At 59.5% G+C, this 24,486-nt stretch overlaps 1 protein-coding gene across 1 annotated transcript in view; it reads left to right on the top strand.

Moving 5' to 3' along the window:
• Nucleotides 1-5,563: 5,563 nt before the first annotated feature.
• Nucleotides 5,564-24,486, top strand: part of CHD5 (chromodomain helicase DNA binding protein 5) — a 55,194-nt gene continuing 36,271 nt past the window's right edge. Inside the window, exons 1-5 of the mRNA XM_040645694.1 lie at nt 5,564-5,642; nt 14,666-14,793; nt 20,140-20,319; nt 22,941-23,059; nt 23,587-23,825. Of these exons, the coding sequence (XP_040501628.1) occupies nt 5,564-5,642; nt 14,666-14,793; nt 20,140-20,319; nt 22,941-23,059; nt 23,587-23,825 (745 nt within the window). The remainder of the gene's footprint in view (nt 5,643-14,665; nt 14,794-20,139; nt 20,320-22,940; nt 23,060-23,586; nt 23,826-24,486) is intronic.

Below are 24,486 nucleotides of genomic sequence, written 5' to 3'. Positions count from 1 at the left end.
CCAGTATAACATTTGGTGCTCCTTGGATTGAATTTACGCGTTGAATCTTTGCAATTTCATTTGTGGTAAAGCCTCTAGCGTTTTCTATTTCTATGCAAATTTCTTGAAGCAGAATTGTTTGCCTGTTTCTCCGCCCCAGGGCAAGAAGGTTTTCCGATGTAGCTGAGGCGTCGGCGGGTTTGTTTCTGGCCCTGTCCCCCAGCAGGATCAGGAACTTCGTTAGGAAGTGTCTGACCTGGGTTTGCAAATTGTACTTGCTTGTTGTGTTCATGTTCACCTGTAGTGATTTTTAGTTTGGTTGTAAAAATATTAACAGAAATATTAACCCTGAGTGGAAATGAGAAGTTTTTTTTCCCCCAAACTACTTCCAGGTGTTAAAACTTGTAATAAAATCGAAACTCATTGGTTTTTCTATGCCTTTTGAACTTTTGTAATTGAGTTTTGATCACATTTTGTATTAAAGTGGCCAACACATGGCTGCTCTTACTGTGGAAGGCTTTTTTATTTTTTATAAGGATTGGCATGTTAATCTGTTTAGCAACATTGTTTTTCCTACTAATTGCTGTAGCAACAATGACCTTGGTCTTCGTTAAGCCTGAGAAGAAAATGGGTCCTTTAATCCCTTTTTTTTTTTTTTGGATTTCATTTATTTATTTGACAGAGATAGAGACAGCCAGCGAGAGAGGGAACACAGGCAGGGGGAGTGGGAGAGGAAGAAGCAGGCTGCCAGTGGAAGAGCCTGACGCGGGGCTTGATCCCACAACGCCAGGATCACGCCCTGAGCAGAAGGCGGACGCTTTGCGACTGAGCCACCCAGGCGCCCCTTTAATCCCATTTTCTTTACCTTTGTTGTGCCTGTTGTGTGCAGTTGGTCATAACTGAACTGTCCATGTAGAATTTATTCCGATCCAGAGCCGAGAGAGTAACTGCCAACAGATGACTTTTTCTGATGGAGGCTCTGTAGTGGGAAACCTGAATTACTTCACACCCATTACACCAGCTGTATCCGGACCACAATTAGACCACTTTCCTTTTTAGCTCTTGACTCATGACCTACCTGCCTAATGGGAAGTATTCACGGCACAGGAAGAGAGGGTCTCAGAGGGTTTCCGGCTGAGCTGCTTGTTCCTAAAGGCGGTGGAATAGGGAGCTGGTCAGTCGAGTTCTTAGCTGATTCTGGTTACCAGCACTATCTCTCGGCTAAAGTTTTAGTATTCGTTGTTTTCCTTTCAAAAGCCTCACTGACACGCACCTTTTCCTGTGACTTAAGTGGTGAAAGTGGTTTTTTCTTTTTTCTTTTTTTTTTTTTTTAAGATTTTTTATTTATTTATTTGACAGAGAGAGAGACAGCCAGCGAGAGAGGGAACACAAGCAGAGGAATGGGAGAGGAAGAAGCAGGCTCATAGCGGAGGAGCCTGATGTGGGGCTCGATCCCATAACGCTGGGATCACGCCCTGAGCCGGAAGGCAGACGCTTAACCGCTGTGCCACCCAGGCGCCCCGAAAGTGGTTTTTTCTGAGTAGTGTTACCCTCCTACCTCTTTGGGAGGAGCCAAGTGTTGAAATACGTGGATCCTATTATCTTCACAAGTGGCGCCTAGCAGAGGTGTATGTGAAGGATGAGCAAAGTGGGGGAGTTTGAGCATATCAAACATTTTTAAAGACAAATTGATAAAAGTTACAGAATGTTCTGGAGTAGACCTCAAACTTTTTAGAGGACACTTGAAATCTTGGAAGGTGAGCAGGACTCCAGTGAGGTGACGACTGGTCTGTCCCCTGGTTGTCACATTAACCTCAGGAGAGCTTGGAAATTGGCTGTGGCAGCCTGCTTTCATTCCCTTCCTGTTGCGGCCATGGTCCTTCCCATGACTTCGCCCTAAGCTTATCGAGTGTTAGAAGCAGAGCGCGGTGCAGGCTTTCCCCATGAGGGGGCATACACTTAGGATGTGTGGGTCATTGGGGAGACGACAGATTCCGTAGTACCAAGGGGACAGACCTCCTCCCCTTGGTAACCTTGGACAGGACGGGGCTGGCTGAGGTCAGAAGCTGGGGAGAGCCTGAGTGGGGTCCCGCTGGAGGTTGTGGGCTGAGTTGTAAGGAACCTTTATTCTTTGGGGTAATAAGTTGGGGAGGTTACTTCCCTTTCTGGAAGGGAGGAAGGTAAGAGGACTCATCGGTGGGATTTGCCATCCTAGCACGGAGGTGGTACTGAAGGAAGCAGGGGGAGCCTGCCTTTTAAATGCCACCATGCTGCTTATCTCAGGGATCCCAAAACTAAGAATTTGTAATCTAGACATTTTCCTATCTTCCCTATCTTTGGGAGGATCTGAGAATTCACAATCTTTTTTTTCTAGGCTATTTCTGGCCAAACTAAAACAGTCTGTTAATGCTGTGCTGACCAGTCGAGTTAGTTGGTACCATACCTAGAACCCAGAAAGAACCCATAAGATGATTTAAGGCTTAGACAAGCACTTCCTCAGGTTCAGGGCCATGGCCCAGAGGTCTGTCTTTTTGAGAAGCCCCCCTTCCTCCTCCCTAGCAACCCCAAGTGATTTGGGTTCGGGTGGGGCACGGCCCCCACCTTGAGAAACAGGCTCCACGTACGAGGCAGATCTTGGTGCCCAGGGATATTTACCGTTCACTTTAGAAGAGCTGTGATCCTGCGTGCGATGCAGTCCCTGCAGGAGCTGAGTGCTGACCTGCGTGGCTGCTGTGAGGGGCGTGGGAACAGGGGGTCCGCTTCACAGGGCTGTCAGGTGGTCACGGTGGGGTGTGTCGGTAAAGAACGGACCTCGGGGCAACACTTGAGGGCTGCCTGTACGAGAAATTCCTGTAACCCAGGAATGGAGACTGATGGGGGTGTGAGTGGAAGATTACCACTTACCTGCAAGTCTGCTCTTGGAAAAGCACTTTTTCCTTGGTGCTTTCATAACCAGTATATTTTAAAAGAATATTTTGATTTTGAATCGTCCCTGAGGTGTAATTCCAAGCTCTGTGATCAGCCAACAGGAGCATCTTGCCTCCTGAAACTGTAACCTTAATGATGGGCTTGTTCACTGAATTTTCACCTTTCTAGAGTCTGCTTTTAACATCAGACACTCTAGGTTCATTGTCACTATTGTTGGTAGTTTGACAATAATCAGTGCTGTCCTTTAAATATCACTGGCGATTTCTAGTCAAAAATCCATTTGTTTCTGCCGTTCCAGGGTCTGCTTCGTTTTGCTCTTGGTCAGTAAGTAGGGTGACTGAGCTGCAGCTGTGAGCAAGATGGGACGGCCGGAGAGGATTAGGTTCGTGGGCATCTCCTCTCTTTGTTGCCAAGTCAAGCAGGTGGAACTGTGCTTTCTTGAACGATGTCTTGCCTATCTCAGCCTCGCCTTGGCAACTGGACCCAAGGTTAAGGGTGTGTGCCCGAGGTGGGGGCTTTCTGGCGATGGGAGGTACTGTAAGTCAAAGTTTCTCTCAAGTGGGACAGAGAACCCTTGGAAGTGTCCTGACCTCTTCTCGCCATCTGGAGGCAGGGGGCAGGGGCTGTGAGGGGTGGAAGGTTTGGTGGTGCTCAGGGGGGTTTCCTGCGTGGTTAACATTCAGAAAGACAGGAGGTCTGAACAGAGCAAGGCAGCCTTGACAGGGACGGCGCAGGCCTGCTAAAGCATGGTGATTCGGTCAACCCTTGGCTAGATGCTCAGTGATGTGAAATACAGCCTTAGACCGGAGAAGCCCTTTGCTTGCTTAGCCCACCTCCCTGCTGCCTTTCCCTTCACCCTTGCAGGCCGCCTGCCCTGGGATGCTTCCAACCTCTCTCTCTAGTGTGGTTTAAAAGTGATCCGGGAGATGAAGGGGAGCCCGGCACCCTGCACTTTGATCCAGGAGGCTGGACAGATCTGCCTGTGCCCAGGAATGAATGAAGACCAGCTTTTGTGCAGGGCTTGCTGGCAATTCATTTGGATGGGAAGGGGGAGGAAACATTTGCTTCATATCTTTCCAACTGCCCTAGGCCATTTGTGGCCTTCTGGTCATGGCTTGGATTCATCATGGCTTGGATCGTGGCCACCTCGCCAAGAGGTCTTGCTTGTTGAGGGTGCCCTCAACCAGGCAGTCACAACTCTCCTGGTTCCCCAAAGCCTCCGGGAAAGGGAGAGCCCTCTTGCTGATGTCAGGGTGCTAGGGGTTACTGGTGAATGCCTGCCAGGATGGGGCAAATGTTCAGCGAAGCCCAGAGAGGTTGGTGCCAGAGAGGATACCCCAGGACCCCCTTTCTTGCTTCCTAAGTCAGGCAGATCCTGTGGGTCCCAGGCAGCCACATGGGTCTCCAGTGTGTTCCCCCAAACATGTCTGGCCCAAGGCAGTGAGGTAAGGGTACCCTCCCTTTATTGGCTCTTCTTGGGTTAGAGAGCTGACCATCCTAAGGGCCACTGAAACTGGTCTTCTCAGAGTAGCTTAAAGACCTCCTGCAGCACAGACTGGCCGGCTGCCCTCGTTTAAAATTCCAGCCTTTCTCCTAAGGGCTTTGGCCTCCATCTTCACCTTTAACAACCGAGGGCTGGGTGTTGGCGGATGCTCCTTACCGCTCTGCGACAGGTGTCGCTTCTGAGCGGGAGTTTTGGGCACAGAGAACGCAGATCCGCATCACCCCCAGGGGCTCTGGATGTGTTTAAACCGGACCCCGCCTGGTGGGGCGTTTTGGAAGAGGGCACGTGGGCAGTGGGAGCGTGGTGCCATGGGGTGAGGGAGGAGCCAGCCTGCACGCATTATTCTGGAGGAATCAGACCCAGTCTCCAGAGCTACCCTTCTCCAAGTGCAGAACACATTTTTCTTCTAATCTTCTTTCTAAAGGGCCGAGTCGGGTGCAGGACCGCGAGGTTCTCCGTGCCATGAGCAGAGTGCGGGAGGTCGCTGCTCGCCGGCCACGGGACCCCGCCCCTGCGCCCGTGGGGACCCCGGGGCAGGGCGCCTTCCCGGGCGGCGGCGGCGGCGGCGGCAACGGGTCCTGCCAGGGGTGCGCGGGGGCGCGTTCCCCGCCTCCCACTAGGCCCGGCTCGCCTGAGTCCCCGCTGCCCGCTCGGCCGTCGGGTCCCTGGGCGCGCGGGTGCCTCGACGGCTCCCCCTGCCGGAGCGCCGGGTGCGCCCCCCTGCACCCGGGGCTCAGGACTAGTCTCCCCAACTTGTTCTCCGCTGTTAACTAGTCGCGCTGCCGGAACGATGGGATGGGGTTGCCACAGCAACAGACTGGACGTCACAATCCGGGCATGTGTGCCGCCCCCCCCGCCGTGCCGCCGTGCCGCCGGCGCTGCCGCCGCCACCCTCGGCCGGCTGCGGGACTCGGGCTGCGGGGCGCGGTGGGCGGAGCGGCCCGGGCTTTGCGGGGAGCGGGGCGAAGGCGGCCGAGAGGAAGGGGGTCGAGACGGGGGGGTGGAGGTTTGGGGGGGGGGCAGGCGGCCGCCATCTTCTCGCCGAGGCCGCCTCGCCCGCCGCGCGCGCCCGTCCGGCCGCGCACGGGTTAAGGCTGGCACCGCGCCCGGCGGGAGGGGGGGCGCCCACCTCCCCTCCCCCCCGCGCCGGGCATGCGGGGCCCGCTGGGCACCGAGGAGGAGCTGCCGCGGCTGTTCGCGGACGAGATGGAGAACGAGGACGAGATGTCAGGTGAGCGGGGCGCCGGCTGCGCCCGGGGCCGGGCGGCTGGGGGCTCGGGGCCCGGTGGGGCCCGGGGCCGGACCGGCGGCGCGCAGGAGGGGCGCCGGGGCCGCGGGTCTGTGCTCCCGCCCTGCTGGCGCCGCGCGGCCAAGGGCGCGGGGCCGGGCAGCGCCGGGCGCGGCGCGGGCGGCCAAGGGCGGGTGCGGTCGGGGCCCCCGGGCCGCGGCGCGGGTCAGGCGCCGGCGGAGAAGCGCAGGGGGCTGCGCCGGGCGCCCCGGGAGGGGAGGGGGCGCGGCGCCGCCGGCTCAGCCCCGCGTGCCCTTGAAGGGGGCGGGAATCGCGCTCGGCTCCCGGCGCCGCGCACCCCGCGCTGTGGACCCGCGCCGCGCGCCCCTGGCCTCGCGGGGGCAGGCGGGACCCGGCCCCAGCCGGTCTCGGCCCCAGGGCGCGCTGGGTGGGGCCCGGAGCGGTTCGAGGACTGGCCGTGCTGTGGGACCCCGCGAGCGCCCTGGCTGGGGCGGTTTCCCTTCGGGCCCGCGAGGGCTCCGGGCCGGGGCGCGCGGGCTCGGACTCCCGCTCCCCTTCCCGGCCGCGGGGTGCTGGGACCGCCGCTCCCAAACACTTTGCCGCGGCCGCCGACGCCTCCGGTGCGAGATCGCCCGGGTAGTGGCGCTCCCAGCCCATCCAGCTTTGGCCACGGGCCTGACGCCCAGGGCCGCCGCCCCAGCCCTTGCCGTCGCTCTCAGAATTCACATAAACAGGGCTTGCGCGTCAGGGCTAACCTTGCAGGATCATTCTTTAGTTAACTGCTCACCATTTGTTTGGGACGGTTCTCCTCCTGGCACAGCAGGGCAGGGCCTCACCCTGTCAACCAGCCTGCCTCCCTCCCTCCCTTCTGGGAGACTCCTCTCAGCTTCCCGGCACCAAGTCTATGGCCCCTTCCGGGCTCCTGAGAGACTTCTGGGAGGTCCGGGGGCTCCCGAGGCCAAGAGTGTGCTGTCTGGCCCCAAGAGTGCCTTGGAGGGAGGGCGGATGGGACATTCTGCAAATTGGCACCCCAACTCCTGTGTGCAGGGGGTGAGAGGGGGAGGACCCCACAGGCAGCAGCTCCCCTGGCTGCTCTGTATCTTCCTGAAGACGGGATTCCCACCAGGTGACCCTGCCCACTTGGGGGGCTCCTCCCCCCTCCCCACTTGTTTGGTTGCTTTAACACTGTGACTAGGACCCCTTCCAGAGCCTGGCCTCACTCCTCCTTTCAGACAGTTTGGCCAAGTTTGCAAAGAGCCTGCTCCAGTTGGGGTGGGTGGGTGAGGTGGTCCCTATGGAAGGGGTTGTTTGGACAATAGTTGACTGTTATATCCCTGGGTGCAAGGAATTAGGTCCATTTCCTGGGAGGGAACACAGAGGCCCAGTAGAGGCACTGAAACCCATGGCTGTTTTCTACCCAGGAGGCTGCCTCCTCCCTAAGCTGTTCTCTGGCTTCCTCAGTAATTCCCGGTGGTGCTTGGGGCGTGGCCCCTTTGTGGCACTGATGGGGCAGTGGACAGCTGAACATGCATTAACAGGCTTATTTCTGGGTCTTCACTGAACCCCTGATGGGGTCCCCTGTCCACTTTCCCCACATACTCCGGCTCTTCCTGGCTGTGTCGGGGCTCAGAGTGTGGGGAGGGTTGATGGGCACCTGTCTCACTCTATTTGGGCCAGAGGGGTTGGGTCTCTGTCAAAGTCACCTGCTCACTACCTATTCTCCCTGCTTATGCCCATTGCTCCAGGGCAAGGTGGGGAAGAGGGGTGAGGTCCCCAGGCCCTCTGGGAGCAACCCCAAAGCCCTGCAGAGAAGAGGTCGGTCTCCAGTCCCTCTGGCCCGGGGATTGTGGCCTCATCCTTCTGCAAGGTTAGATGTCCCGAGCCTTCCCGAGCTCCCAGTTCCCTCTCCGTGTCCATGGCCCAAGGCTCTGTCCTCCGCTCCTGGTCCACTTCATAGCCTCCTAAGTAGACCTTGCTGACCACCCTCCCCTCAGCAGCCAGGGTCACCTTTATAAACACAAATCAGGCGAAGCTCCCACTGCTTGGCTGGATCGATGAACTCCTCTTCTATTCCACCTTCATCTCCCCCCCCCCTTGTTTCTGAACTGCAACCACACTGGCCTCCTTGATGCTTCTGGAACCCCCGAACTCCAAACTCCGTCCTGCCCTTGAGCACTGGCTGTGACATCTGTCTGACCCACTCTTTTCTCTGCTCATGGCTGCCTCCTTGCTGTCATCTACGTCTCAGTCCACCTGTCTCTGTGGGGAGGCCCTCCCTGAACTCTTGCCCCAAGTGTGGCTCCACCCCCCAGGGCCATTTAATGCTTTATTTTCTTGGCAGCACTTCCTACTCACTGGAATATCAGGGCCAGCTTACTTCTGTGTCTCTGGGCGCCCCCCTCAAGTGTGACTGATTTGATCACCTGCTGTGCCTGGCACCCGGCACCGTGGGTGCTCAGGAGGTGGTTGTGGTCTCCGTGTTTGAAGGCTGGGGGTCCCTAGCTCACCCCCGGCCTCCGGACACGGTGACAGCTTCAGCCCAGGCCTCGTGTCTCTCCCCGGGTGCTGGCCAGCTGGCCCCCTAGCCCTCCATCACAGCTGCTCTGCGGCCCTCCGCCTGAGCTCATGGCTGTCACCCACCCGGACCTGGGGCCAGCTGGTTCCGAAGGAGCACAGTTTGTGGCCGGAGGAGCTAGCGTGTTGGGAGCCCTCGCACTCGTTTTTAAATCTGCAGCAGTTGGACTCGTCTTGTCAAATCTTTCTTTCCATTGTGCCCCATCCTCCCCTCCCCCTCAGCAGTGTTCTTTCCCACACGGGGCTCAGTGCGGCCGGCGCTCTGGCACCGAGGCTGGTGGGCGAGCCTGCTTGGAGGGGGAGGCAGGGTGGGTGTCTGCCTCCCCGGCTCGGGGCCTGGCAGCTGCCAAATCCCTCCGGAGCGCTGGGGGCGGCAGGGCTGGTCAAAGTGAGGGCTCTGGGCTCTGCCGCTTGAGAGCTGACTGAGCCCGGGCACGCTCCCCAGCCCCTCTGCCTCAGTGTCCCCACTTGTGGAGTGGGGATATAGCCCTGGCTACCTCACAGAGGGTTATTGTGAGGACTGGTGAGACAGTGCACGTGGAACATTTAGGTCACAGTGCCCAGAACAGAACAGGTGCCCAATAAACTGGGACTACTGTCATCAGCACCGTCCAGGGGGGCGGCGGACCTGCCCTTCCAAGGAAATGCTTCTGAGACTTCCACCCTCATCTAGTAAGCTGGGGGGCGTGGGAGTGTGACCCCCAGGGTGGGGCCGGAGGGAGAGAAGGAGGGGCTCAGTGCCCCCAGCCTTTCTCTTTAAGTTCCCAGCCTGGCTGACCCCCGCCAATCACAGCCAGAGGGGTGGGTTTCCCCGAGCTGGTGAGCCCAGCCTCTCTCCTGGCCAGGCAGTGTGACCACTCTGGCCCCAGAATCACCTGACTGGCCCGTGTCCCCCCCACCCCAGGCCCCCAGGACTGGCCCCCATCACAGGAGCATTTTAGGTTTCCTGCAGGCCCGGGGCCGGGAGGGAGTGATAGCCATGATTCCCAAGGTTCTTGCCTTCTTAGCTAACCCCACCCCTGTGGGGAAATGTGGGTTTTGGGGGTCCCGCGGAGCCTGTATTTAATATTGGGAAGAGGAAGGCAAAGTGACCAGCATGCACTGCCCAGTGCCTTGGCCTGTGGAATATTCACTTCATTCCAGACTGATCTACCATTTCATCAATTCATTCAGTCACCAAGCCTCCTATGAATCCAGCCACCCATTATCTAGCCTCACACCAAACATCTCTTCGTCCAACCATAAAACCAACCAGCCAACCATACACCCACCCCTCACCAACCAGCCATCCTACCCTCTCTCCATCCCCCATCCGTCCGTCCATCCGTCCATCCAACGTTCCGCCCATCCACCCCCCCAGCATCGATGTGTCAAGTATCTTCTCCAAACCAGGTACAGAACACAGTATGTGGTCTCTAACTTTCTGGGGCTTTTGCAGGTAAAATTTTTGAGGCTTTCTGCCTTCTCTTTCGCTCTGTCCTTATTTCTCTCTCCCTGTCTCTTTTTCTCACTCTGCCCCCATGTCTGTCCCTCCCTCTGTCTCTTTCCAAGTCTGTCTTCCCCAAGTGCTTCTCTCTCTCTTTGGCTGTCCCTCGTTTCCCACTTTTGCCTTTGTCTCTTCCTGACCCTCAGCTGTGTCTCCCCCTCCCCTCCCTCCTTGCTTCTCTTTCCTCCTTCCTGCCTGTGCTCTGGGTCTGCATGGGGGCCTGTCCCTGCTTGCCCTGGGTCCCTGTCCTCTTCATCCTCACTCTCTCCCTGGCCCTAGTCCCTTAGGGTATAAGCCTCACCTCTCGCCCCACTCCCCGCCCCTGCCTGCCTGCCCAGAGTGCTCAGAACTGATGCTTTCTTTGATGAGACGCCAATGAGGTGATGTCTGGGTTTTGTTAAATGTCATAAATAAATTACTAATCCTCTCTTGGGCGGGAGTACTGACCCCCCATTATCAGCAGAGGGCCTGTGGTATAGGGGTGTTCCAAAGACTCATGGAAACCTTCATCTTGGTGCCCCCCCCCTCCGCTAGCCCTAGAGAGGCCTTGGGAACCCCTGGCTCAGCAGTGCACAAACTGGAGACCCCCACCCTCTGTCACCCCCCTGGGGGCCTGGGCTCTACCTGCCATTGCCGACCACTTACTCTGCGTCTCACGGCTTTTACTTCTCCGTCACCCCACGAGAAGGCACTGATAGGCCCATTTAAGGATGAAGAAGAAATGGGCTCAGCTGGGAAGGGATTGGGGGTAACCCTCCAGGAAGGGGCGTTGGTTTGAGGTCTGCACTCCCCTGTCCCTCCCTCTTCCTGGCCACCAGGTGATCTTGCCCCCTGCTTGGTGGTGGGCTGGAAGGGCAGAACGGAAGGAGCCTCCTCCCCAGGCCCCGGAGAAGATGGCGGGTATTGAGCTGGGTCCCCACTGCTGGCAGACTGGCCTGCCTTTCTGGACCCTGGCACTGGAGCTCTTGTCCCTGCACCTGGCTTGGGCCCCCAAATCCTTCAACCACCCTCAGATCAGAGGACCTAACTTCTCCCTCCACAATCATATGCTTTCCTTTTGCTCTGATCACCTGCGTCTGCCAAGCTCCCTGGGGGGCTGCGTTCTTGCCCAGAGGAGGGGGCAGAGGCTGGGCAGGGCATAACCTGCTCCGGGGCCGAGCGTGTGGTAGACTAACCCTCGCCCTCTGAGGGGCCCTGTGGGACTTTCCAGACCAAGGGCCGGCCTGAGTCACCTTGGCGTCCCAGGGTGAGGCCTGAGCTCGGCACGCAGGCCATGCTGGTTAAGTGCCTGCTAGGTAAATGTGGGGGAAGTCTGAATTCTGGGGGAGCTCAGGAGCCTGGAGAGGGGCAGGGGTGAGGACCACCCGTCCGGGCTCCACCCTGGCTCTGCCACCTGTCGGCCGTGAATGGGTAAATCAGGAGCCCTCTGAGCCTGTTTCCTTCTCTGCAAATGGGGGTGGTGGTACCATCTCTCAGGGCTCCCGTGTGGAGTCGATGAATTAGTACAAATTAACACCTGCTACCTGCTCCAGGCGCCGTGCTGGCCGTGCGTCCGTACTGGCGCCGTTACAACGTGCTACCCCGAGAAGGGCCCACCCAGCTCGCTCAGGGTTGGGCCAGCCTGGGGGTCCCCCAGGGCGGAGCCGGGGAGAGGGCTGTGGGTGAGCTCAGGAAGAAGCAGCAGAGGTCTCTCTCTTTGCCCCTCTGTCTCCACCCCTCTGTCCCTCTGCCTGTCTCTGTCTCTGAAGCAGCTTCCCTGCCCCCTCCCCCCCCTGCTCCGACCTGGACGGTCAGGAGGTAGCAGAGATAACAAGGCTAATGGGTCCTAATTATAGCCCAAGTTGGATCGATGGAGCCTTGGGCCCTGGAGGGGCAGGGCTTGTGCGGGAGAGCACTGCCGGGTGGGCCAGGGGGCTGTGGGGGTGGCCAGGAGGGGCTGGGAGCTGATGGGGCAGGGAGTCATGGGGCTGCTCTTTCCTGGGACCCTCACCCCAGGGTGAGTGGGATCCCACCTTACCACCGACGGTGCCCTGAGGAGGGGGCACAGGGCTGGGGGCTCGGGAAGCCGCTGAGAGGCCCTGGGCAGGGTGCCTTGGTTGTGACTCCCCAGGTCTGGTTCTAGAAAGCTCAGAGGCTGTTGCAGCAGGCAGGCAGGAGGGGGCGATGGGGCCACGGCGAAGACGGGGTGCGGGGGGTCATGAGATGCTGGGAGGGAGTGTCACAGAGCTCAGCCCTGGGGTGTCCTCAGGGCTACCAGAATCGGTGCAGGGACAGATGGGGAGTGGGCAGGGTGGGGTCCCTATCCTACTGTGCCAGCTCTGGAACCTTCCTGGAGGAGGGATTTAATCAGGCAGATGGCCCTGGGCCATGAAGTCTTCTGGGAGTGGAGGAGGAGCTCTGTCCATGGGCAGAGGGCCTGGGGCCTTACCCTCTGAGGCTCATTCTGGGCGTGGATTAGGGCTAGAGTGTGGGGCATCCCCTGACCCCCTGCCCTCCGCTCCAGGCAGATGACCTCACACAGCCACCTGTTCGTCCCCTTGTGTGTTCTGTTGGCCAGTTGGTCCGTCAGCGACTGTGTGCTCAGCTGGCCTTCCCAGTCTGGGGGACTGCCCCACTGAGGGAACAGGGGACTTGGGGAAGTGGCAGGAGGGAGGGGGCCCTCCCGATTGCATCAGCCCGAGCCTCTTATATAACCAGCGCTGGGCATTGCCAGGGTGGCGGGGTGGCTCTGCCCAGGCAGTCTCCCTGTGGCTCTGGGGGAGGTGGAGGCAGGGGTGGGGGTGTGGATGGACAGCTCCGTCACGACCTCCAGACCCTGCCGCTCCAGGATGACTCTGGGGATCCCCGTGCATGTTTTCAGCTGGTCTGAGAAATCCCTGCCCCTCCTGTGCCAGGGCGAAGAGGGACAAGACGGGACAGGGTCAGCTCAGCCTGGCTCCGCTCAAGACCTGGCTCACATTAAACTCAGCTTTGGGCTGACCACCCCCTGCTTGGCCCTGCGTGCCATAGCCCGGGCCAAGGCCTGGCAGCAGTGCCCCCCGTGCCAGCCAGGACCACTGAGCGGGCCTCCTTCTCTGCAGCGGCTCCTGGTCCGGCCGGGAGTCTCTCCACACCTGTGTTTGCCCAGCAGGTTGGGGAGGGGCCTGGGCCTTGGGCATGCCCTGCTGCCTACCCCCATGGACTCCTGGGGGCTGTACCACACCCCTCCCTGGAGGGGGGCCTCGGGACAGAGGGGGGGCCCCCCCGCACAGTGGTGCAGCGGCACCTGCCCCCTGGGTGGGAACCAGCCCTGCAGGGCCCTGGGATGGCAGGACAGCCACTTGGCCACAGGAGTCGCCAGCGCCCTCTAGCTGCACCCAGGGTGTGGCGATGCGAGCCATGTGACCCTGGGGACTCCAGGGGACAGGGGTCCCAGGCAGGGCATGAGGGGGACCTGTGTGGAGGACGGGAGGCCGGATGTCGGGGTGTCCTGGGTGTCTGAGCACCTGCGGGGGGCGGACACATCTGCACTGTGCTGTTGTCCGGCTCACGCGGCCAACAACCCTGATGTGTGGTGGTGGGCTTCCTGGGCCGGGTGGGTGGGAGGCTGTGTTTCTTTTAACTCGATTCAGCAGGGTCACCTTGCCACCTTTCCCTATGAAAGTCTCCTGGGTGCCCTCCTCAGGGTCACGGGGTGGCAGACCCCTCAGGCTGAAATTCCCTGTTGTGTGTCCCCTCAATCCCTGTGTGTGGGGGGAACCCCAGTTGGCTCTTGTCTTTGCTCCCCTGGGCACAGGGGGATGGGGTAGGACAGCCTGGCTGTGGGTGCTCCGGCCCCCTGGCTGGCGTGGAGCCCTGGTCTCTGGTGGGCCCCGTTTGTGGACTTGGGAGGTTTGGTGGCTTCCTTCTGGATGCATCTCTACTCTGGGGGGTTTGTTTCTTGCTGCTGTTTGCCCCCAAGAGGACCCTCCCCACTCTCCCTTTCTTCCCCTGCCTAACACCCCCCACCCCCTGGGAACTCAGAGCTCACTGCCCTTTCTCACCTCTGATTTCCTGGGTGGGAGTTAGGCCCCGGGGCCACATGTCAAGTCCTCTCCTTTTTTGGGGGGGTAGCATGAAGCTGGAAGCCAGCTCCTTCTTCAAAGATAATCCTGCTGCACACACACCTGTCCTGCTCCCCTCTTGGCCTTTTAAATTCATGAAGGAGGGAGGGGAGCTCGGAACTCGTGGCCGCTTTTGGAAACCCACGTGTGGCGGATGCCGCATGTGTCTGTGGAATTTCGCATCTTGCTGGGTGCCCAGCCGGAACAAGTTTGGCATCCTGCGTGTGTGACTGGGGGTGCGTGTACCGTGTGGGTGTGTGTGCAGGTTCGGGCGGGAGAGGCGATGTGGTCTCTGATCCCCAGTAAGGGGGGAACCTGGCATCTTCCTTGTTGGTCTCCCTCCAAACCCCCCACGTGGCTCCAGGTGGTCCTGGGGTGATGTGACCCGTCCGTCCCCATTCACAAGCCATCTCCCGGCCACGCTGTAGGCCTCTGGAGGGCGGAAGTAGGCCCCGACCCTCCCTGGAGCGGCCGGAGATGGCTTTGTGCTTCTGTGGGGCTGCTTTCTCGCTGGGGGGGCCACGGACTCTTAATTAGCCGTTCACTTTTGCTCAGAACGTTGTTTCCGAGCGCCGTCCTGTCCTGTCAGGGTGGGTGGTTATTGTCCCATTTTACAGCGAGGGGAGGACAGGTCCAGGGAAGTGGGGACCTGGGACACAGCCCGCCTGAGCTGGGACTGCACTCACTGCGTCTGGGCTGGTGGTTCTGAGGGCTTGGGAGGAGGCCGGGGCCAGCCACCGTGTGCAGGGAAGGAGGGGTGGAGGCGAAGGAGGCAGGTGGATGCCTGTGGGGCTGGCTGTCCCACGGGGGGCCTCCCTGAGGGAAGCAGCAGGGTCATCCCCTCCCACTTCTGACTCCCCTAGAAGAAGAAGATGGTGGCCTTGGAGCCTTTGATGACTATTTCCCTGAGGAGCCCGTGGGCCTTCCCAAGAAGAAGAAATCCAAGAAGCTCAAGGAGAACCGGCCCAAAGGGAAGCGGAAGAAGAAAGAGGTTTGTGGGGGCCCTGCTGGGGTTGGGCCAGCTGGGGGGTGGGTCAGGGCCCTGAGGGGGTCTTGGCTGCTCTGCCTGGGTCTGCGGAGAAAGATCTCAGCTGCCAGGGGGTATCCTAAGAGCCAGGTTCAAGTGCGAGACACCAAAAGTGGCCCGTACAGAACTTTGCAGGTCAGATAAGAAATGCCCTGTCCTTTTAAGCGGGACGTTCGAGTGTCGTTCATCTTTATGTCACAGAGCGTCCATGATTCGGGGCAGGCAGGACCCTGTGATGCAGGGACAGACCTTCTGGTTGAGGCTTTGACATGTCGTCCTCACCCCCCAAGACCTGAGGCTCTCTGGACATTGTGGGGGGAGGTGGAGTCCAGGATCGTGGGGCCTCGTGCTTGTGCCCTGGTCGAGGGCAGGAGCTTCCTGCACGAACCGCCCCCCCTCCCCGCCTCCAGCTCCTCCTGGGCGTTTTCTCTCTGGCAGCTGCTTTCATGGACACTGGACCTGGACGGACACCCAGTGATCTCTGGTCCTTGGTCTCAGGCCCTCAGGCAGGTCAGCCCAGTTCCCAAATGCAGATGAAGGACCACCAGGGGTGCTGCAGGCAGGGCTGAATTTTCCCTCTCATTCTTGGGCACACAGTTGAGCAGGACTCTCCCCTCCCCACCCTGCCCTGGCCAGGCAGGAGGCTAGAAGTGGGCAGTGTCTGCACAGTGGGGAGGCCGGGCCTGGAGGGGGGGCCGTGTTCGGTGGCTGGGAGGGCCAGTGGTGTCCAAAGCCTGGGAGGGCTGGTGCTTTCCTCCCCCCTACCCAGTGTCGGGCTCACTCAGATCTCACTCCTCCCTTCTTCCCTGGGACCTACCTGACAATATGCTTGTTTGCCTCGGCCCCTCTGTGTCTCCCTCTGCTGTTTTGGCAGGAGCTTGGCCTGGGCCTCAGCCACCTCTTGCTCCCTCACTCTCTCCCCTCATCCTCTCCATTTCTCCTTCCCCTCCAGCCTCCTTTCCAACCCCCACCCTCTGCCCTCCCCTCACTTGCTCACCCTCTCTCCTTCCTTCTGCTTCTCACTAGGGGTGGAGGGCCCAGTGAGTGGGAGGCCTGCAGATGACTGGGTGCCGCCTGGCAGGCCCCCAAGGTGACCCTTAGGTCATTGCTGCCCCCTCCCCTGTACTCCTGAGAGCAGGGCTCAGCCAGCTGTCAGGTCTTAGAGGGTCTGGAGCGGGCTGTAGCCAGAGAGCAGCATCTTGGCCGCCCGGTGCCCCCCACCCATCCGCCCTGCCTGCCTGGGTCCCCAGGACGTGGGGAGGGGGATTACACCCTGTGCTCCCCACCATCTCCAACCAGGTGGACCCAAGATAAGGCGGTGGGTGGAGGCAGAAGAGGGGCTGCGGGTTTTTTTTGGCGGGGAGTGGGGGTTGGGGGGTGGGGACCGGCAGCAAGTCTCGGATCGTGATTTACATAAAACAACCGGGCTGCGGCCAGAACCTGAGCATATGTAGATGAAGCTCCTTGTCAGGCCCAGCGCAGGAGGGAGAAATGATTTCAACCTGTACTGCAGCGGTTACCATAGCAACCAATTATTCAGTGCTAAATTATAACTGTTTATAACACTCGTGAATGGGAAGGCTCATATTTCATTCTTTCTTTTTCCCTCTCAATCTTGAAGGACCCCAAATTGAGAATGACCAACTCTCTGAATCCTCCCTTTTGAGTGTAAATGCCTCCTTTATCGGGAGATGCGCGTGTGTGTTGAGCACTGGGTGCAGAGGGAAGGGAGAGGGAGATGGGAGGCCCGGATAAAAGGCATCCGCAGAGCTGGGGAGGAGGAAGGGCGGGCGGACACTGTCCACTTGGGGTCCCCGGGGCCTGCGTTGGTGCCATACTGTGGCCTCAGTGGGCCGGGGGTCGGGACTTGAGCCCTCCCGCTTACCCCCAGCTCCGCACACATGCAGCCTGGGCGTGGTGTTGAAGGCAGCAGATGGATTCTGTTGGGAACTTTGAGTCCACTAAGATTCTTGTACCGTGAGGTACCTCCCCTGTAGTCACCCCTGGGGCGGCCACAGCCCAAAGGACAGCGTCAAGGTCAAAGCCCCAACCGTGTTCACAGCCCGTGGTGTGGCTTGGGGCTGAGACTGGTTCAGGGCTTTAATAGGACGGTGTTGCTCTGTGTCTGTGTCTCCTTCCCTGAACATGGCTTGGCCCAAAACCCCTTCTGTAAGTTCCACGATACTGACCCGGCTGGTCTACCCCTGGTTCTCAGTTATTCTTTCCTTCTTGCCACTGGCTGGTGCTGTATCCCTCCAGGTCCCGCTCCTGCTTCACTCCTCTTCATGTTGTTTTCAGAACCACTTGCTGCCCTTCCCCTAGCCCCTTTCTCTGCAGGGAAAGATTTTGGGGGAAGGAAAAAGGAGGCCCGGGTCTTGAAGGGTCCAAACAGCTGGATGCAGAGATATGCTGTGGATACAGGCTTATGATGCCAGTGGGAAACCCATCTCCAAAGACCCGTCCTGCACATCAGCCAGCACCCCCACCCTACCCCGAGCAGTCAGGAGGGCTTGGATGAGATTGGGGTGCAAGTAGGGGTGGACCCAGGCCCTGTGAACTTCATTTGGTTGGGTGGGGGAGAGAAGGCACCTCCTGGAAAGGATCAAGGAACAGGTGATGAGTTGGGAGAAGTGGAGAATCAGAGCTTTCTTTCTGAGAGGGCTTTCCTTGGTGCAGGCAGACAGTGGAGGGAGAAGTCTCCCCTGTCCCTAAAACGAGGGGCTGCCACCACTGCCATCACCCAGGGGGCCACTGGGGACCGGTAAGTGGCGGATGTGCCCTGCCGTAGCTGTCACTCATTCCTTGAGGAGGATCTCAGCCCTCCTGCTCTGCCACTTAGCCCTGGAACAGACGCTGGGCCAGCCCTCTGGCAGTGCTCAGCTTGGGGCCTTTCTCCAGGCCTGGCATCCACGCTACACATACGGACGGTGAAATCTGCTGGAGGTGCCCTCCCCGCCCTCCCTCCCCCCAGCTCTTTCTGGGCCCTGCATGTGGAGCTGTGCGGGTCACTCCTCACCTCTCCTGCACTTGGGACACGGTAATGCCTACTTCCCATCAGACGCCCAGGTCAGTCCTCCCTCAGGTGTTGCCACAATGGCCTCTTCTGTCGGCATCTGATTGCCCAACTGCACTGTAGGTCACCCAGCTGCGGCTCTGCAGTTGGCTTAGCCTGCTCCTGACTTGCAGAAACACGAAGGGTAAGGCTGGTGATGTCCTTAAGTCTGTCATCTGGCCTGCATCTTTGTCTTCTAAGCAGAGTTGGGGTCATGGGTGCTTGGGTCTCTCCCATTTCAAAATGTGTGCAGCCTCCTCTCATGCCATCTCCTTTGTGCCTCTTGCCACCCTTGTTGAATCCCCATTTCACAGATGAGGAGGCTGAGGTCAGGCTCTAGTGACTTGCCTAGTTCCAGGCTAGCAAGGGACAGAGCTCCTAGGCCTTCTGTGTCCTGCAGATTCCCTAGGGAGCCTCAGGACCCACAGTCAGGCCACTCGACTCTCAGCCGAGTGGGTATCAGACATGGGTCATCCTGCCTCATTGCCGGTCTGGGTGCGGTGTATGGGGTCCACCCCAGGGCAGCTTGAGGGCCAGCCCCATGCCCCTCCCTACGGCCGCCCCACAGCCTCTGTCCGAGGTGCTGAAATTCATGGCCGCCTTCTTCTCCCATCCTTACCTTTGCTGGGGTGAGGGCTGGGGTAGAGCCTGTCTCTCTGGTCTCTTCAAAGGTGGTCTCTTGACACTGGCCGAACTCTACACCTCGGGGAAAATAGATGTCCCTGTCTGACCCCTTCCTCCCCAGAGGACTGTGGCAGAGCTGGGAGCTGTGGTCCCAGGGCTCTGCATTGGCATCTACCCTGGGAGCAGGAGCCCTCGCAAGGCTGCCTGCCCCAGGCAGGTTCCAGCAGCAGCCAGGACCAGCTTCGCCCCTGGGACCCCGCACAGCGAGAGTTAGTATTCCGGGAAACACCCAGTTCCGGAAAGGCGCAGAGGCCCTGCTGTCTGCCAACCGGCCAGCCAGCACACTGACTCAGCAGCTTAATGAGCATAAAAGGTTTGGAAGCAGAGAGCCCAGGGGGAGACAGTCGGGAAGTGCAGAGAGCCCGTGGGGGAGTCCTTTCCCAGCTGTGTCTTTGGAAGAGCCTCCCTCCTGGGGAAAGACTCTCAACTCTTTACAGTGTGCCTGGAAAGGGCAGAGATCTGGTGGGGCCCTCTCAAGAGCCTCCAGACAGATCTGCTGCCCTTGATTCTCCCTTCCCTTCTCCCACCCGCTCTGCTCTTTCCCCTACCCTATCCTGCCCCCTCCCCACCTCCTCTTCAGCCTTCTCCCCTTCAGTGCTGTTTCCCAAGCTCATTTTCCACCTCTCCAGTTCTCTGTCTTTCCCATGCTTCTCTTTGCTCACCTTGAAAACAGTCAACAGCCGGCTCGAAAATGCCAAGCCCCGTGCTGGAAATTGGAGCCTCAGTGCCCAGCCTCTCCTGCAGACCCAGGCCAGGAGGGGGCTGGGAAGGGCTTTGCCAGTCCGCTTGCATCTGGAAAGGCGGAGAGTAAACAAACAGCCTCCTTGGAAGGGCAGTGCCTTTCTGGTGGGGACGCTCTGGCTGTGAACGCCCTTATCTCCATATAAATGGGCCATTTGCTGCCTGTACAGACGGGAAACTAAATCAAGGGAGCCAAGCTTAAGAGCTGCCTAAATTACCTTGTCTCCTCTCGAGACGAAGCGGCCGGGGTGGGGGTGGTGGAGAAGGTGGGCTCGTGCCATAGCAGCTTCTGGAGAGCCCACAGACAGATGAAACTGGGACAGTTTCTACAGTAATTACAGGTTACTCTCGACAGGTGCGACTCCATGGGGTGCACACGTCTGCACAGAGGTTGGGTCACACCCCCTGTGCTTTGCCTGCCCATTTGCCTGGGGTTTTTCTCGTGCACTTTGTTTTTTGGCTCTGGACATCGCGTCCTGCAGGAATTCCTGGGTCCCAGCGCTCTTCCATAACACTGGTTAAAATCCTCGAGTCTGTAGAAACCTGATTCTGATTGAAGCAGAGCCTGAGCTCCACCCGGGGCAGGCCAGGCCGGCTGCACTCCACCAGGTGCTGTGGCCCAGGCACCAGGGGCAGGACCCTTGCCCAGTGCTGGCTCGGGGCAGCCCCTCCCGCTGGGCTTGTGCTGAGCTGTGAGCAGTGGAACGCTGAATGATCCGGAACGCGTGGGCCTACTCACTGTGCCAGGGGGCCACTCAGGGCAGTCCTGCTGCCCAGGACTCAGGGTTTTCTTCAGGCCCCTGTTGCCCTCACCATCCTCCTTTCTCTTCCAGGGGAGCAATGATGAGCTGTCAGAAAATGAAGAGGATCTGGAAGAGAAGTCGGAGAGTGAGGGCAGTGACTACTCCCCTAATAAAAAGAAGAAGAAAAAGCTCAAGGACAAGAAGGAGAAAAAAGCCAAGCGAAAAAGGAAGGATGATGATGAGGATGATAATGATGATGGGTGTCTAAAGGTAAGCCCTGAGCCCGGCCGGAGGGACCTGGGCTCCAGCAGGACGCCTGGCCTGCATGGGCCAAGGCTTCAAGTCGGTTCTCTGCTTTCTGCGTGCAAAGGGCCAGAGTGTCCTTCCCCACGGGTGTGTGTGTGTGTGTGTGTGTGTGGCTGCTGGGGGCAGGTGGGCCTGTGGGCGTGCCTGCGTGCACGTGGAGGTTGGATGAAAGTGTGTGAGCAACACTGTGTCCCAAGTCCTGGAGACACATTTGAAATAACGATGAAATAACGATGGGTGACATTTAGGAGTTTGGCGGGGGGCTCTCGCTGGAGCGCACAGCTCTGAGGAGGGCGGTGTTTGGGCTCAAGTTTCGTGTCAGGAGCCTCTCCCCTGGAACACTCTGGGAAAATCAACCAGCAAATGGAGCCTCTGCCAGCAGGAAGGGGCCGGATGGCTCCACTCCGGGCAGAAGGGGAACTTTGTTATTCAGCGTGTATTCTGAATTTCTGGCCACGTGGGCGTCGGGGAGGGTGTCCCAGTGAGCACCAGTCAGGGCTCTCCCTGGGGGAAAGCGGCTTCCCTGTGTGTGCAGCCTGATGCTAAGCAGGCCGAGGCCCCTCCGGTCTCACAGCCACTGCAGGGCTCCTCGGGGAGGGGATGGGCCTGGGCTTAGTTCTTGGGCAGTGGCAGGTGTCAGCGGACAGAGCACTCTGCCTCCTTTGTTCCGTGGGCACGGCCCCCAAGCTCAGGTTGGGCTGGCCATGGAGTTCGAGATGAGGGCTCTGTATATATGGGTCCTGCTGGGTGAGGCAGAAGTGGTGGCTGTCAGCGGCTGAAGTCAGGAAGCGCCATGGTGTCCCCACGCCCAGAGGGATTTCATTAGCCAGCAGGTGTGTTGTGAGTCATCTGTGACCGATCATAGCCGAGGGCTGACAGACTGCAAGATGAACTCGTGGGCACGGTCCAGGGTTCTCCCACGGCACTGTCACCCGCTCAGGCTCACGCCGCTCTGCTTCCTGCTGGGAGCAAGGTCCGAGAGGCCTCCAGGGATGGCTGCGTGTTGTGGGGGCAGGTGGACCACGGGAGGGCATCCCACAGGGGAGCCCCGCTGACTGGTCACAGAGAATGGGAGGCCAGGGAGCGCTGGGCAGGCAGGCCTGGTTCTCAGCTCCTGGGACCGAGGGAGGCTGGGTGCACCTCCCAGGTGGTCTTCTGCTGCAGGGGGCGGACAGCCCAGTTCTGAGGGGCTTCATCAGTGATGGGGTTTGCTGGATCAGTGCCCGAGGAGTTGAGAGGCCAGGGGCTTCCAGCTTGGGGTGTTACCCAGGGCCTGTGTCTTCACATCCTTCACCCTGCCTCTGGGGGTCAGCTCCAGGCTCTGGTCAGGCACCCTTGTGGCTGAGAATGGGTGTCACCGCAGCTCTGGGTTTCTTGGTACCCACGGCCCCCTCCACTAGCTGGGAAAGCAGACTTGAGTCCTCATTCGTTGTCTACACGGGAGACCCAGCGGCACCTGCCACTGGACTCCCATCTGGGCCAATGACCACTCCTGGGTTTGGCGAGTGCCAATTGGCTGAATGGGTCAGTGGGTGGGGCTGGGGCAGGGCTTCCTGGAACCAGTGCAACCCTTCGGGTTTGGAATAGGGCCCCCCCTCCCTCCTGGGAGGCAGGTACTGCTATCCGCTTTACAGATGGGGAAACAGGCATAGAGAGGTGAAGCAGCTAGTCCACCTCTCGTTGCCAGAGTGTGGTAGAGCCCGGATTAGAACCAGGGTCTGTCTGGCTCTAGAGCCCAAGCTCATAGCCAGCACCTCCACCCCCACCCCCCACCCCAGCTGGCCTGGCTGTCTGGGGAGCTCACTGTGTGCCCCTGGGGAGTCTCACCTCCTTGAGCTTCAGTGCCCCAGCTTGAAAGTGAAGCAGTAGCCAAGGGACCCTCTCACATGTCTGCCTTCAGCTGGGCCCTTGTCCCATGTCCCATATCCTGGTCCTGGAAGCAGGGGAGCAGCAGGGGTCCATGTGTGACTCTATCAGGGGATGTCCCGAGGCAGCCTCATTTCTCCCCAGCGTGCCTCAGGCAACCTTCAGCCCTGCTGCCTCCCCAGGGACAGCTGCCCTTTAGGCTAGCCCTGTAGGCTGTGGTTCTGGCTTGGTGCCCAAATCCCCAGAACACATTCTTCTCAGAGAATGAGTTCTGTTACCGTTTCTGCCCTGGGTGTACGCAGAGCCTCCCCCCAAGAACCCCTACACTAAACCCCAAGGCCTGGCCCCAGGAACCCCTACACTAAACCCCCAGGCCTCCCCCCAGGAGCCCCTACACTAAACCCCCAGGCCTGGCCCCAGGAACCCCTACACTAAACCCCCAGGCTTCCCCCCAGGAACCCCTACACTAAACCCCCAGGCCTCCCCCCAGGAGCCCCTACACTAAACCCCCAGGCCTGGCCCTGCACTCCCTCGTGAGTTGGTGTCTGAGCTGTTCCCACTGGTCAAGGGGCAAGCAGGCCGGGAGGCGGACGGTGGGTACGAACTGCAGACACAGCCTCCCTGCCCATTTGGAGACCTCCTGGGTGGGGGCTCTAGGGGTGGGGGTGCAGGTCAGAAGGACCCTGCTCTGACCCTACCTCTGGCCTGGGTGTCCCTAGGAGCCCAAGTCCTCGGGGCAGCTGATGGCCGAGTGGGGCCTGGATGACGTGGAGTACCTGTTCTCGGAGGCTGACTACCACACGCTGACCAACTACAAGGCCTTCAGCCAGTTCCTCAGGTGGGTTGCACCGCCAGACACCACGGCCAGCATCCATGGGAACTGCAAGTTGGGGGACAGAGCCCCAGGCTCCTGGGGTGCAGGGGGGCCATCAGGCTGACACCAACCCTGGGCAGAACCCCTTTCATTTTAACAGATGGTCCTGCCTTCTCTTGCCCTGAGCCCTGGGATGGTGGTCCTGGTCAATCCCCAGGGTCTTAAGCCCTCATGGCCCCTCTCAGCTCTGGAAGAAATGGGGCCAGACACCCAGTGGCCCACAGCAGGCTCCTCCCTCTGGTCCCTTAGGTGGTATAGAGTCTGGAAACCCAATTAGAAGATCACCAACCACATACATAGGGAATCAGGAGTGTTTGGGGATGGACTGGACTCTCAGGCTGTGTCCTCTGCCCCGTGCCCTGCCTTGCTTTCTGCTCGGTTTTCCCAGCCTGGAACATGGGGCTTCTTACCCCAGGTGTGGGAGAAGAAGGGGGTGCCTGGGTCATCAGGGGGTCTCATCCCCTCCACAGCGATGTTTTCACTCCACACAGGCCGCTCATCGCCAAGAAGAACCCAAAGATCCCCATGTCCAAAATGATGACCGTTCTGGGAGCCAAGTGGCGGGAGTTCAGTGCCAACAACCCTTTCAAGGGGAGCTCGGCAGCGGCGGCTGCGGCGGCGGTGGCCGCGGCCGTGGAGACAGTCACCATCGCCCCTCCGCTGGCTGTCAGCCCCCAGCAGGCACCCCAGCCTGTACCTATCCGCAAGGCCAAGACCAAGGAGGGCAAGGGTAAGGCTGTGGGTGGGTGGGCACCCTGCTGGCAGAGTCCCACCCCAGCCCCTGTAGCCTCGGGCAGCTGGGACAGCCGGGACAGCTGAGGCAGGCTTTACCAAGGACTCAGTGCCTTGGTTGACCTTGGACCCACTTGCCCTTTCTCAGCTGGATTGTGGCATTGTAGCTTCTGTCCCGCTTCCCCTTTCGGGGCTGGGGTGAAGCAGAGGAGACAATGTGCTTGGAGCTTTGGGATTTTTGCACCTGGCCCCCTCTGACTTGGCATGGAGGAATGGAGAGGGGAGGCCCATGCTGTTGGGAGCCGGGGGGCTCTTGAGTTTGAGGAGAAGGGGTCCTGAGGTTAGCTTACTGACCCCTCTTGTCTGAGTACCCAGCCCTTGGGGTAATGGACGTGCATGAGTGTCGTGGTCCAGGCTGGCTTCTCTGGGAAGCCTGGAAGGAGGTCCAAATACAAAATCGGACTCAGTGGTGGGTGTCTGGTGTCTGGGGAGAATAGGGACAGCAGAGGCTCTCTGTGACTTCAAGTCCCCGGGGGAGGGATCTCCCCTAGGTGGAGGATTTCTGGCCCCATTGGGGTAGAGACCTGCATCTCCTCAGGGTTCTCAAAGGTGGGGTTGCCAGTAGCTCAGCTTTTCTGATGGGGGGCTGAGGGAGCTCT

Source organism: Ursus maritimus, unplaced genomic scaffold (assembly GCF_017311325.1).
Source record: "Ursus maritimus isolate PB19 unplaced genomic scaffold, ASM1731132v1 scaffold_32, whole genome shotgun sequence".
NCBI lineage: Eukaryota > Metazoa > Chordata > Mammalia > Carnivora > Ursidae > Ursus > Ursus maritimus.
The sequence above is the reverse complement of the archived record's forward strand: the minus strand, read 5'-3'. Positions and strand labels throughout refer to the sequence as shown.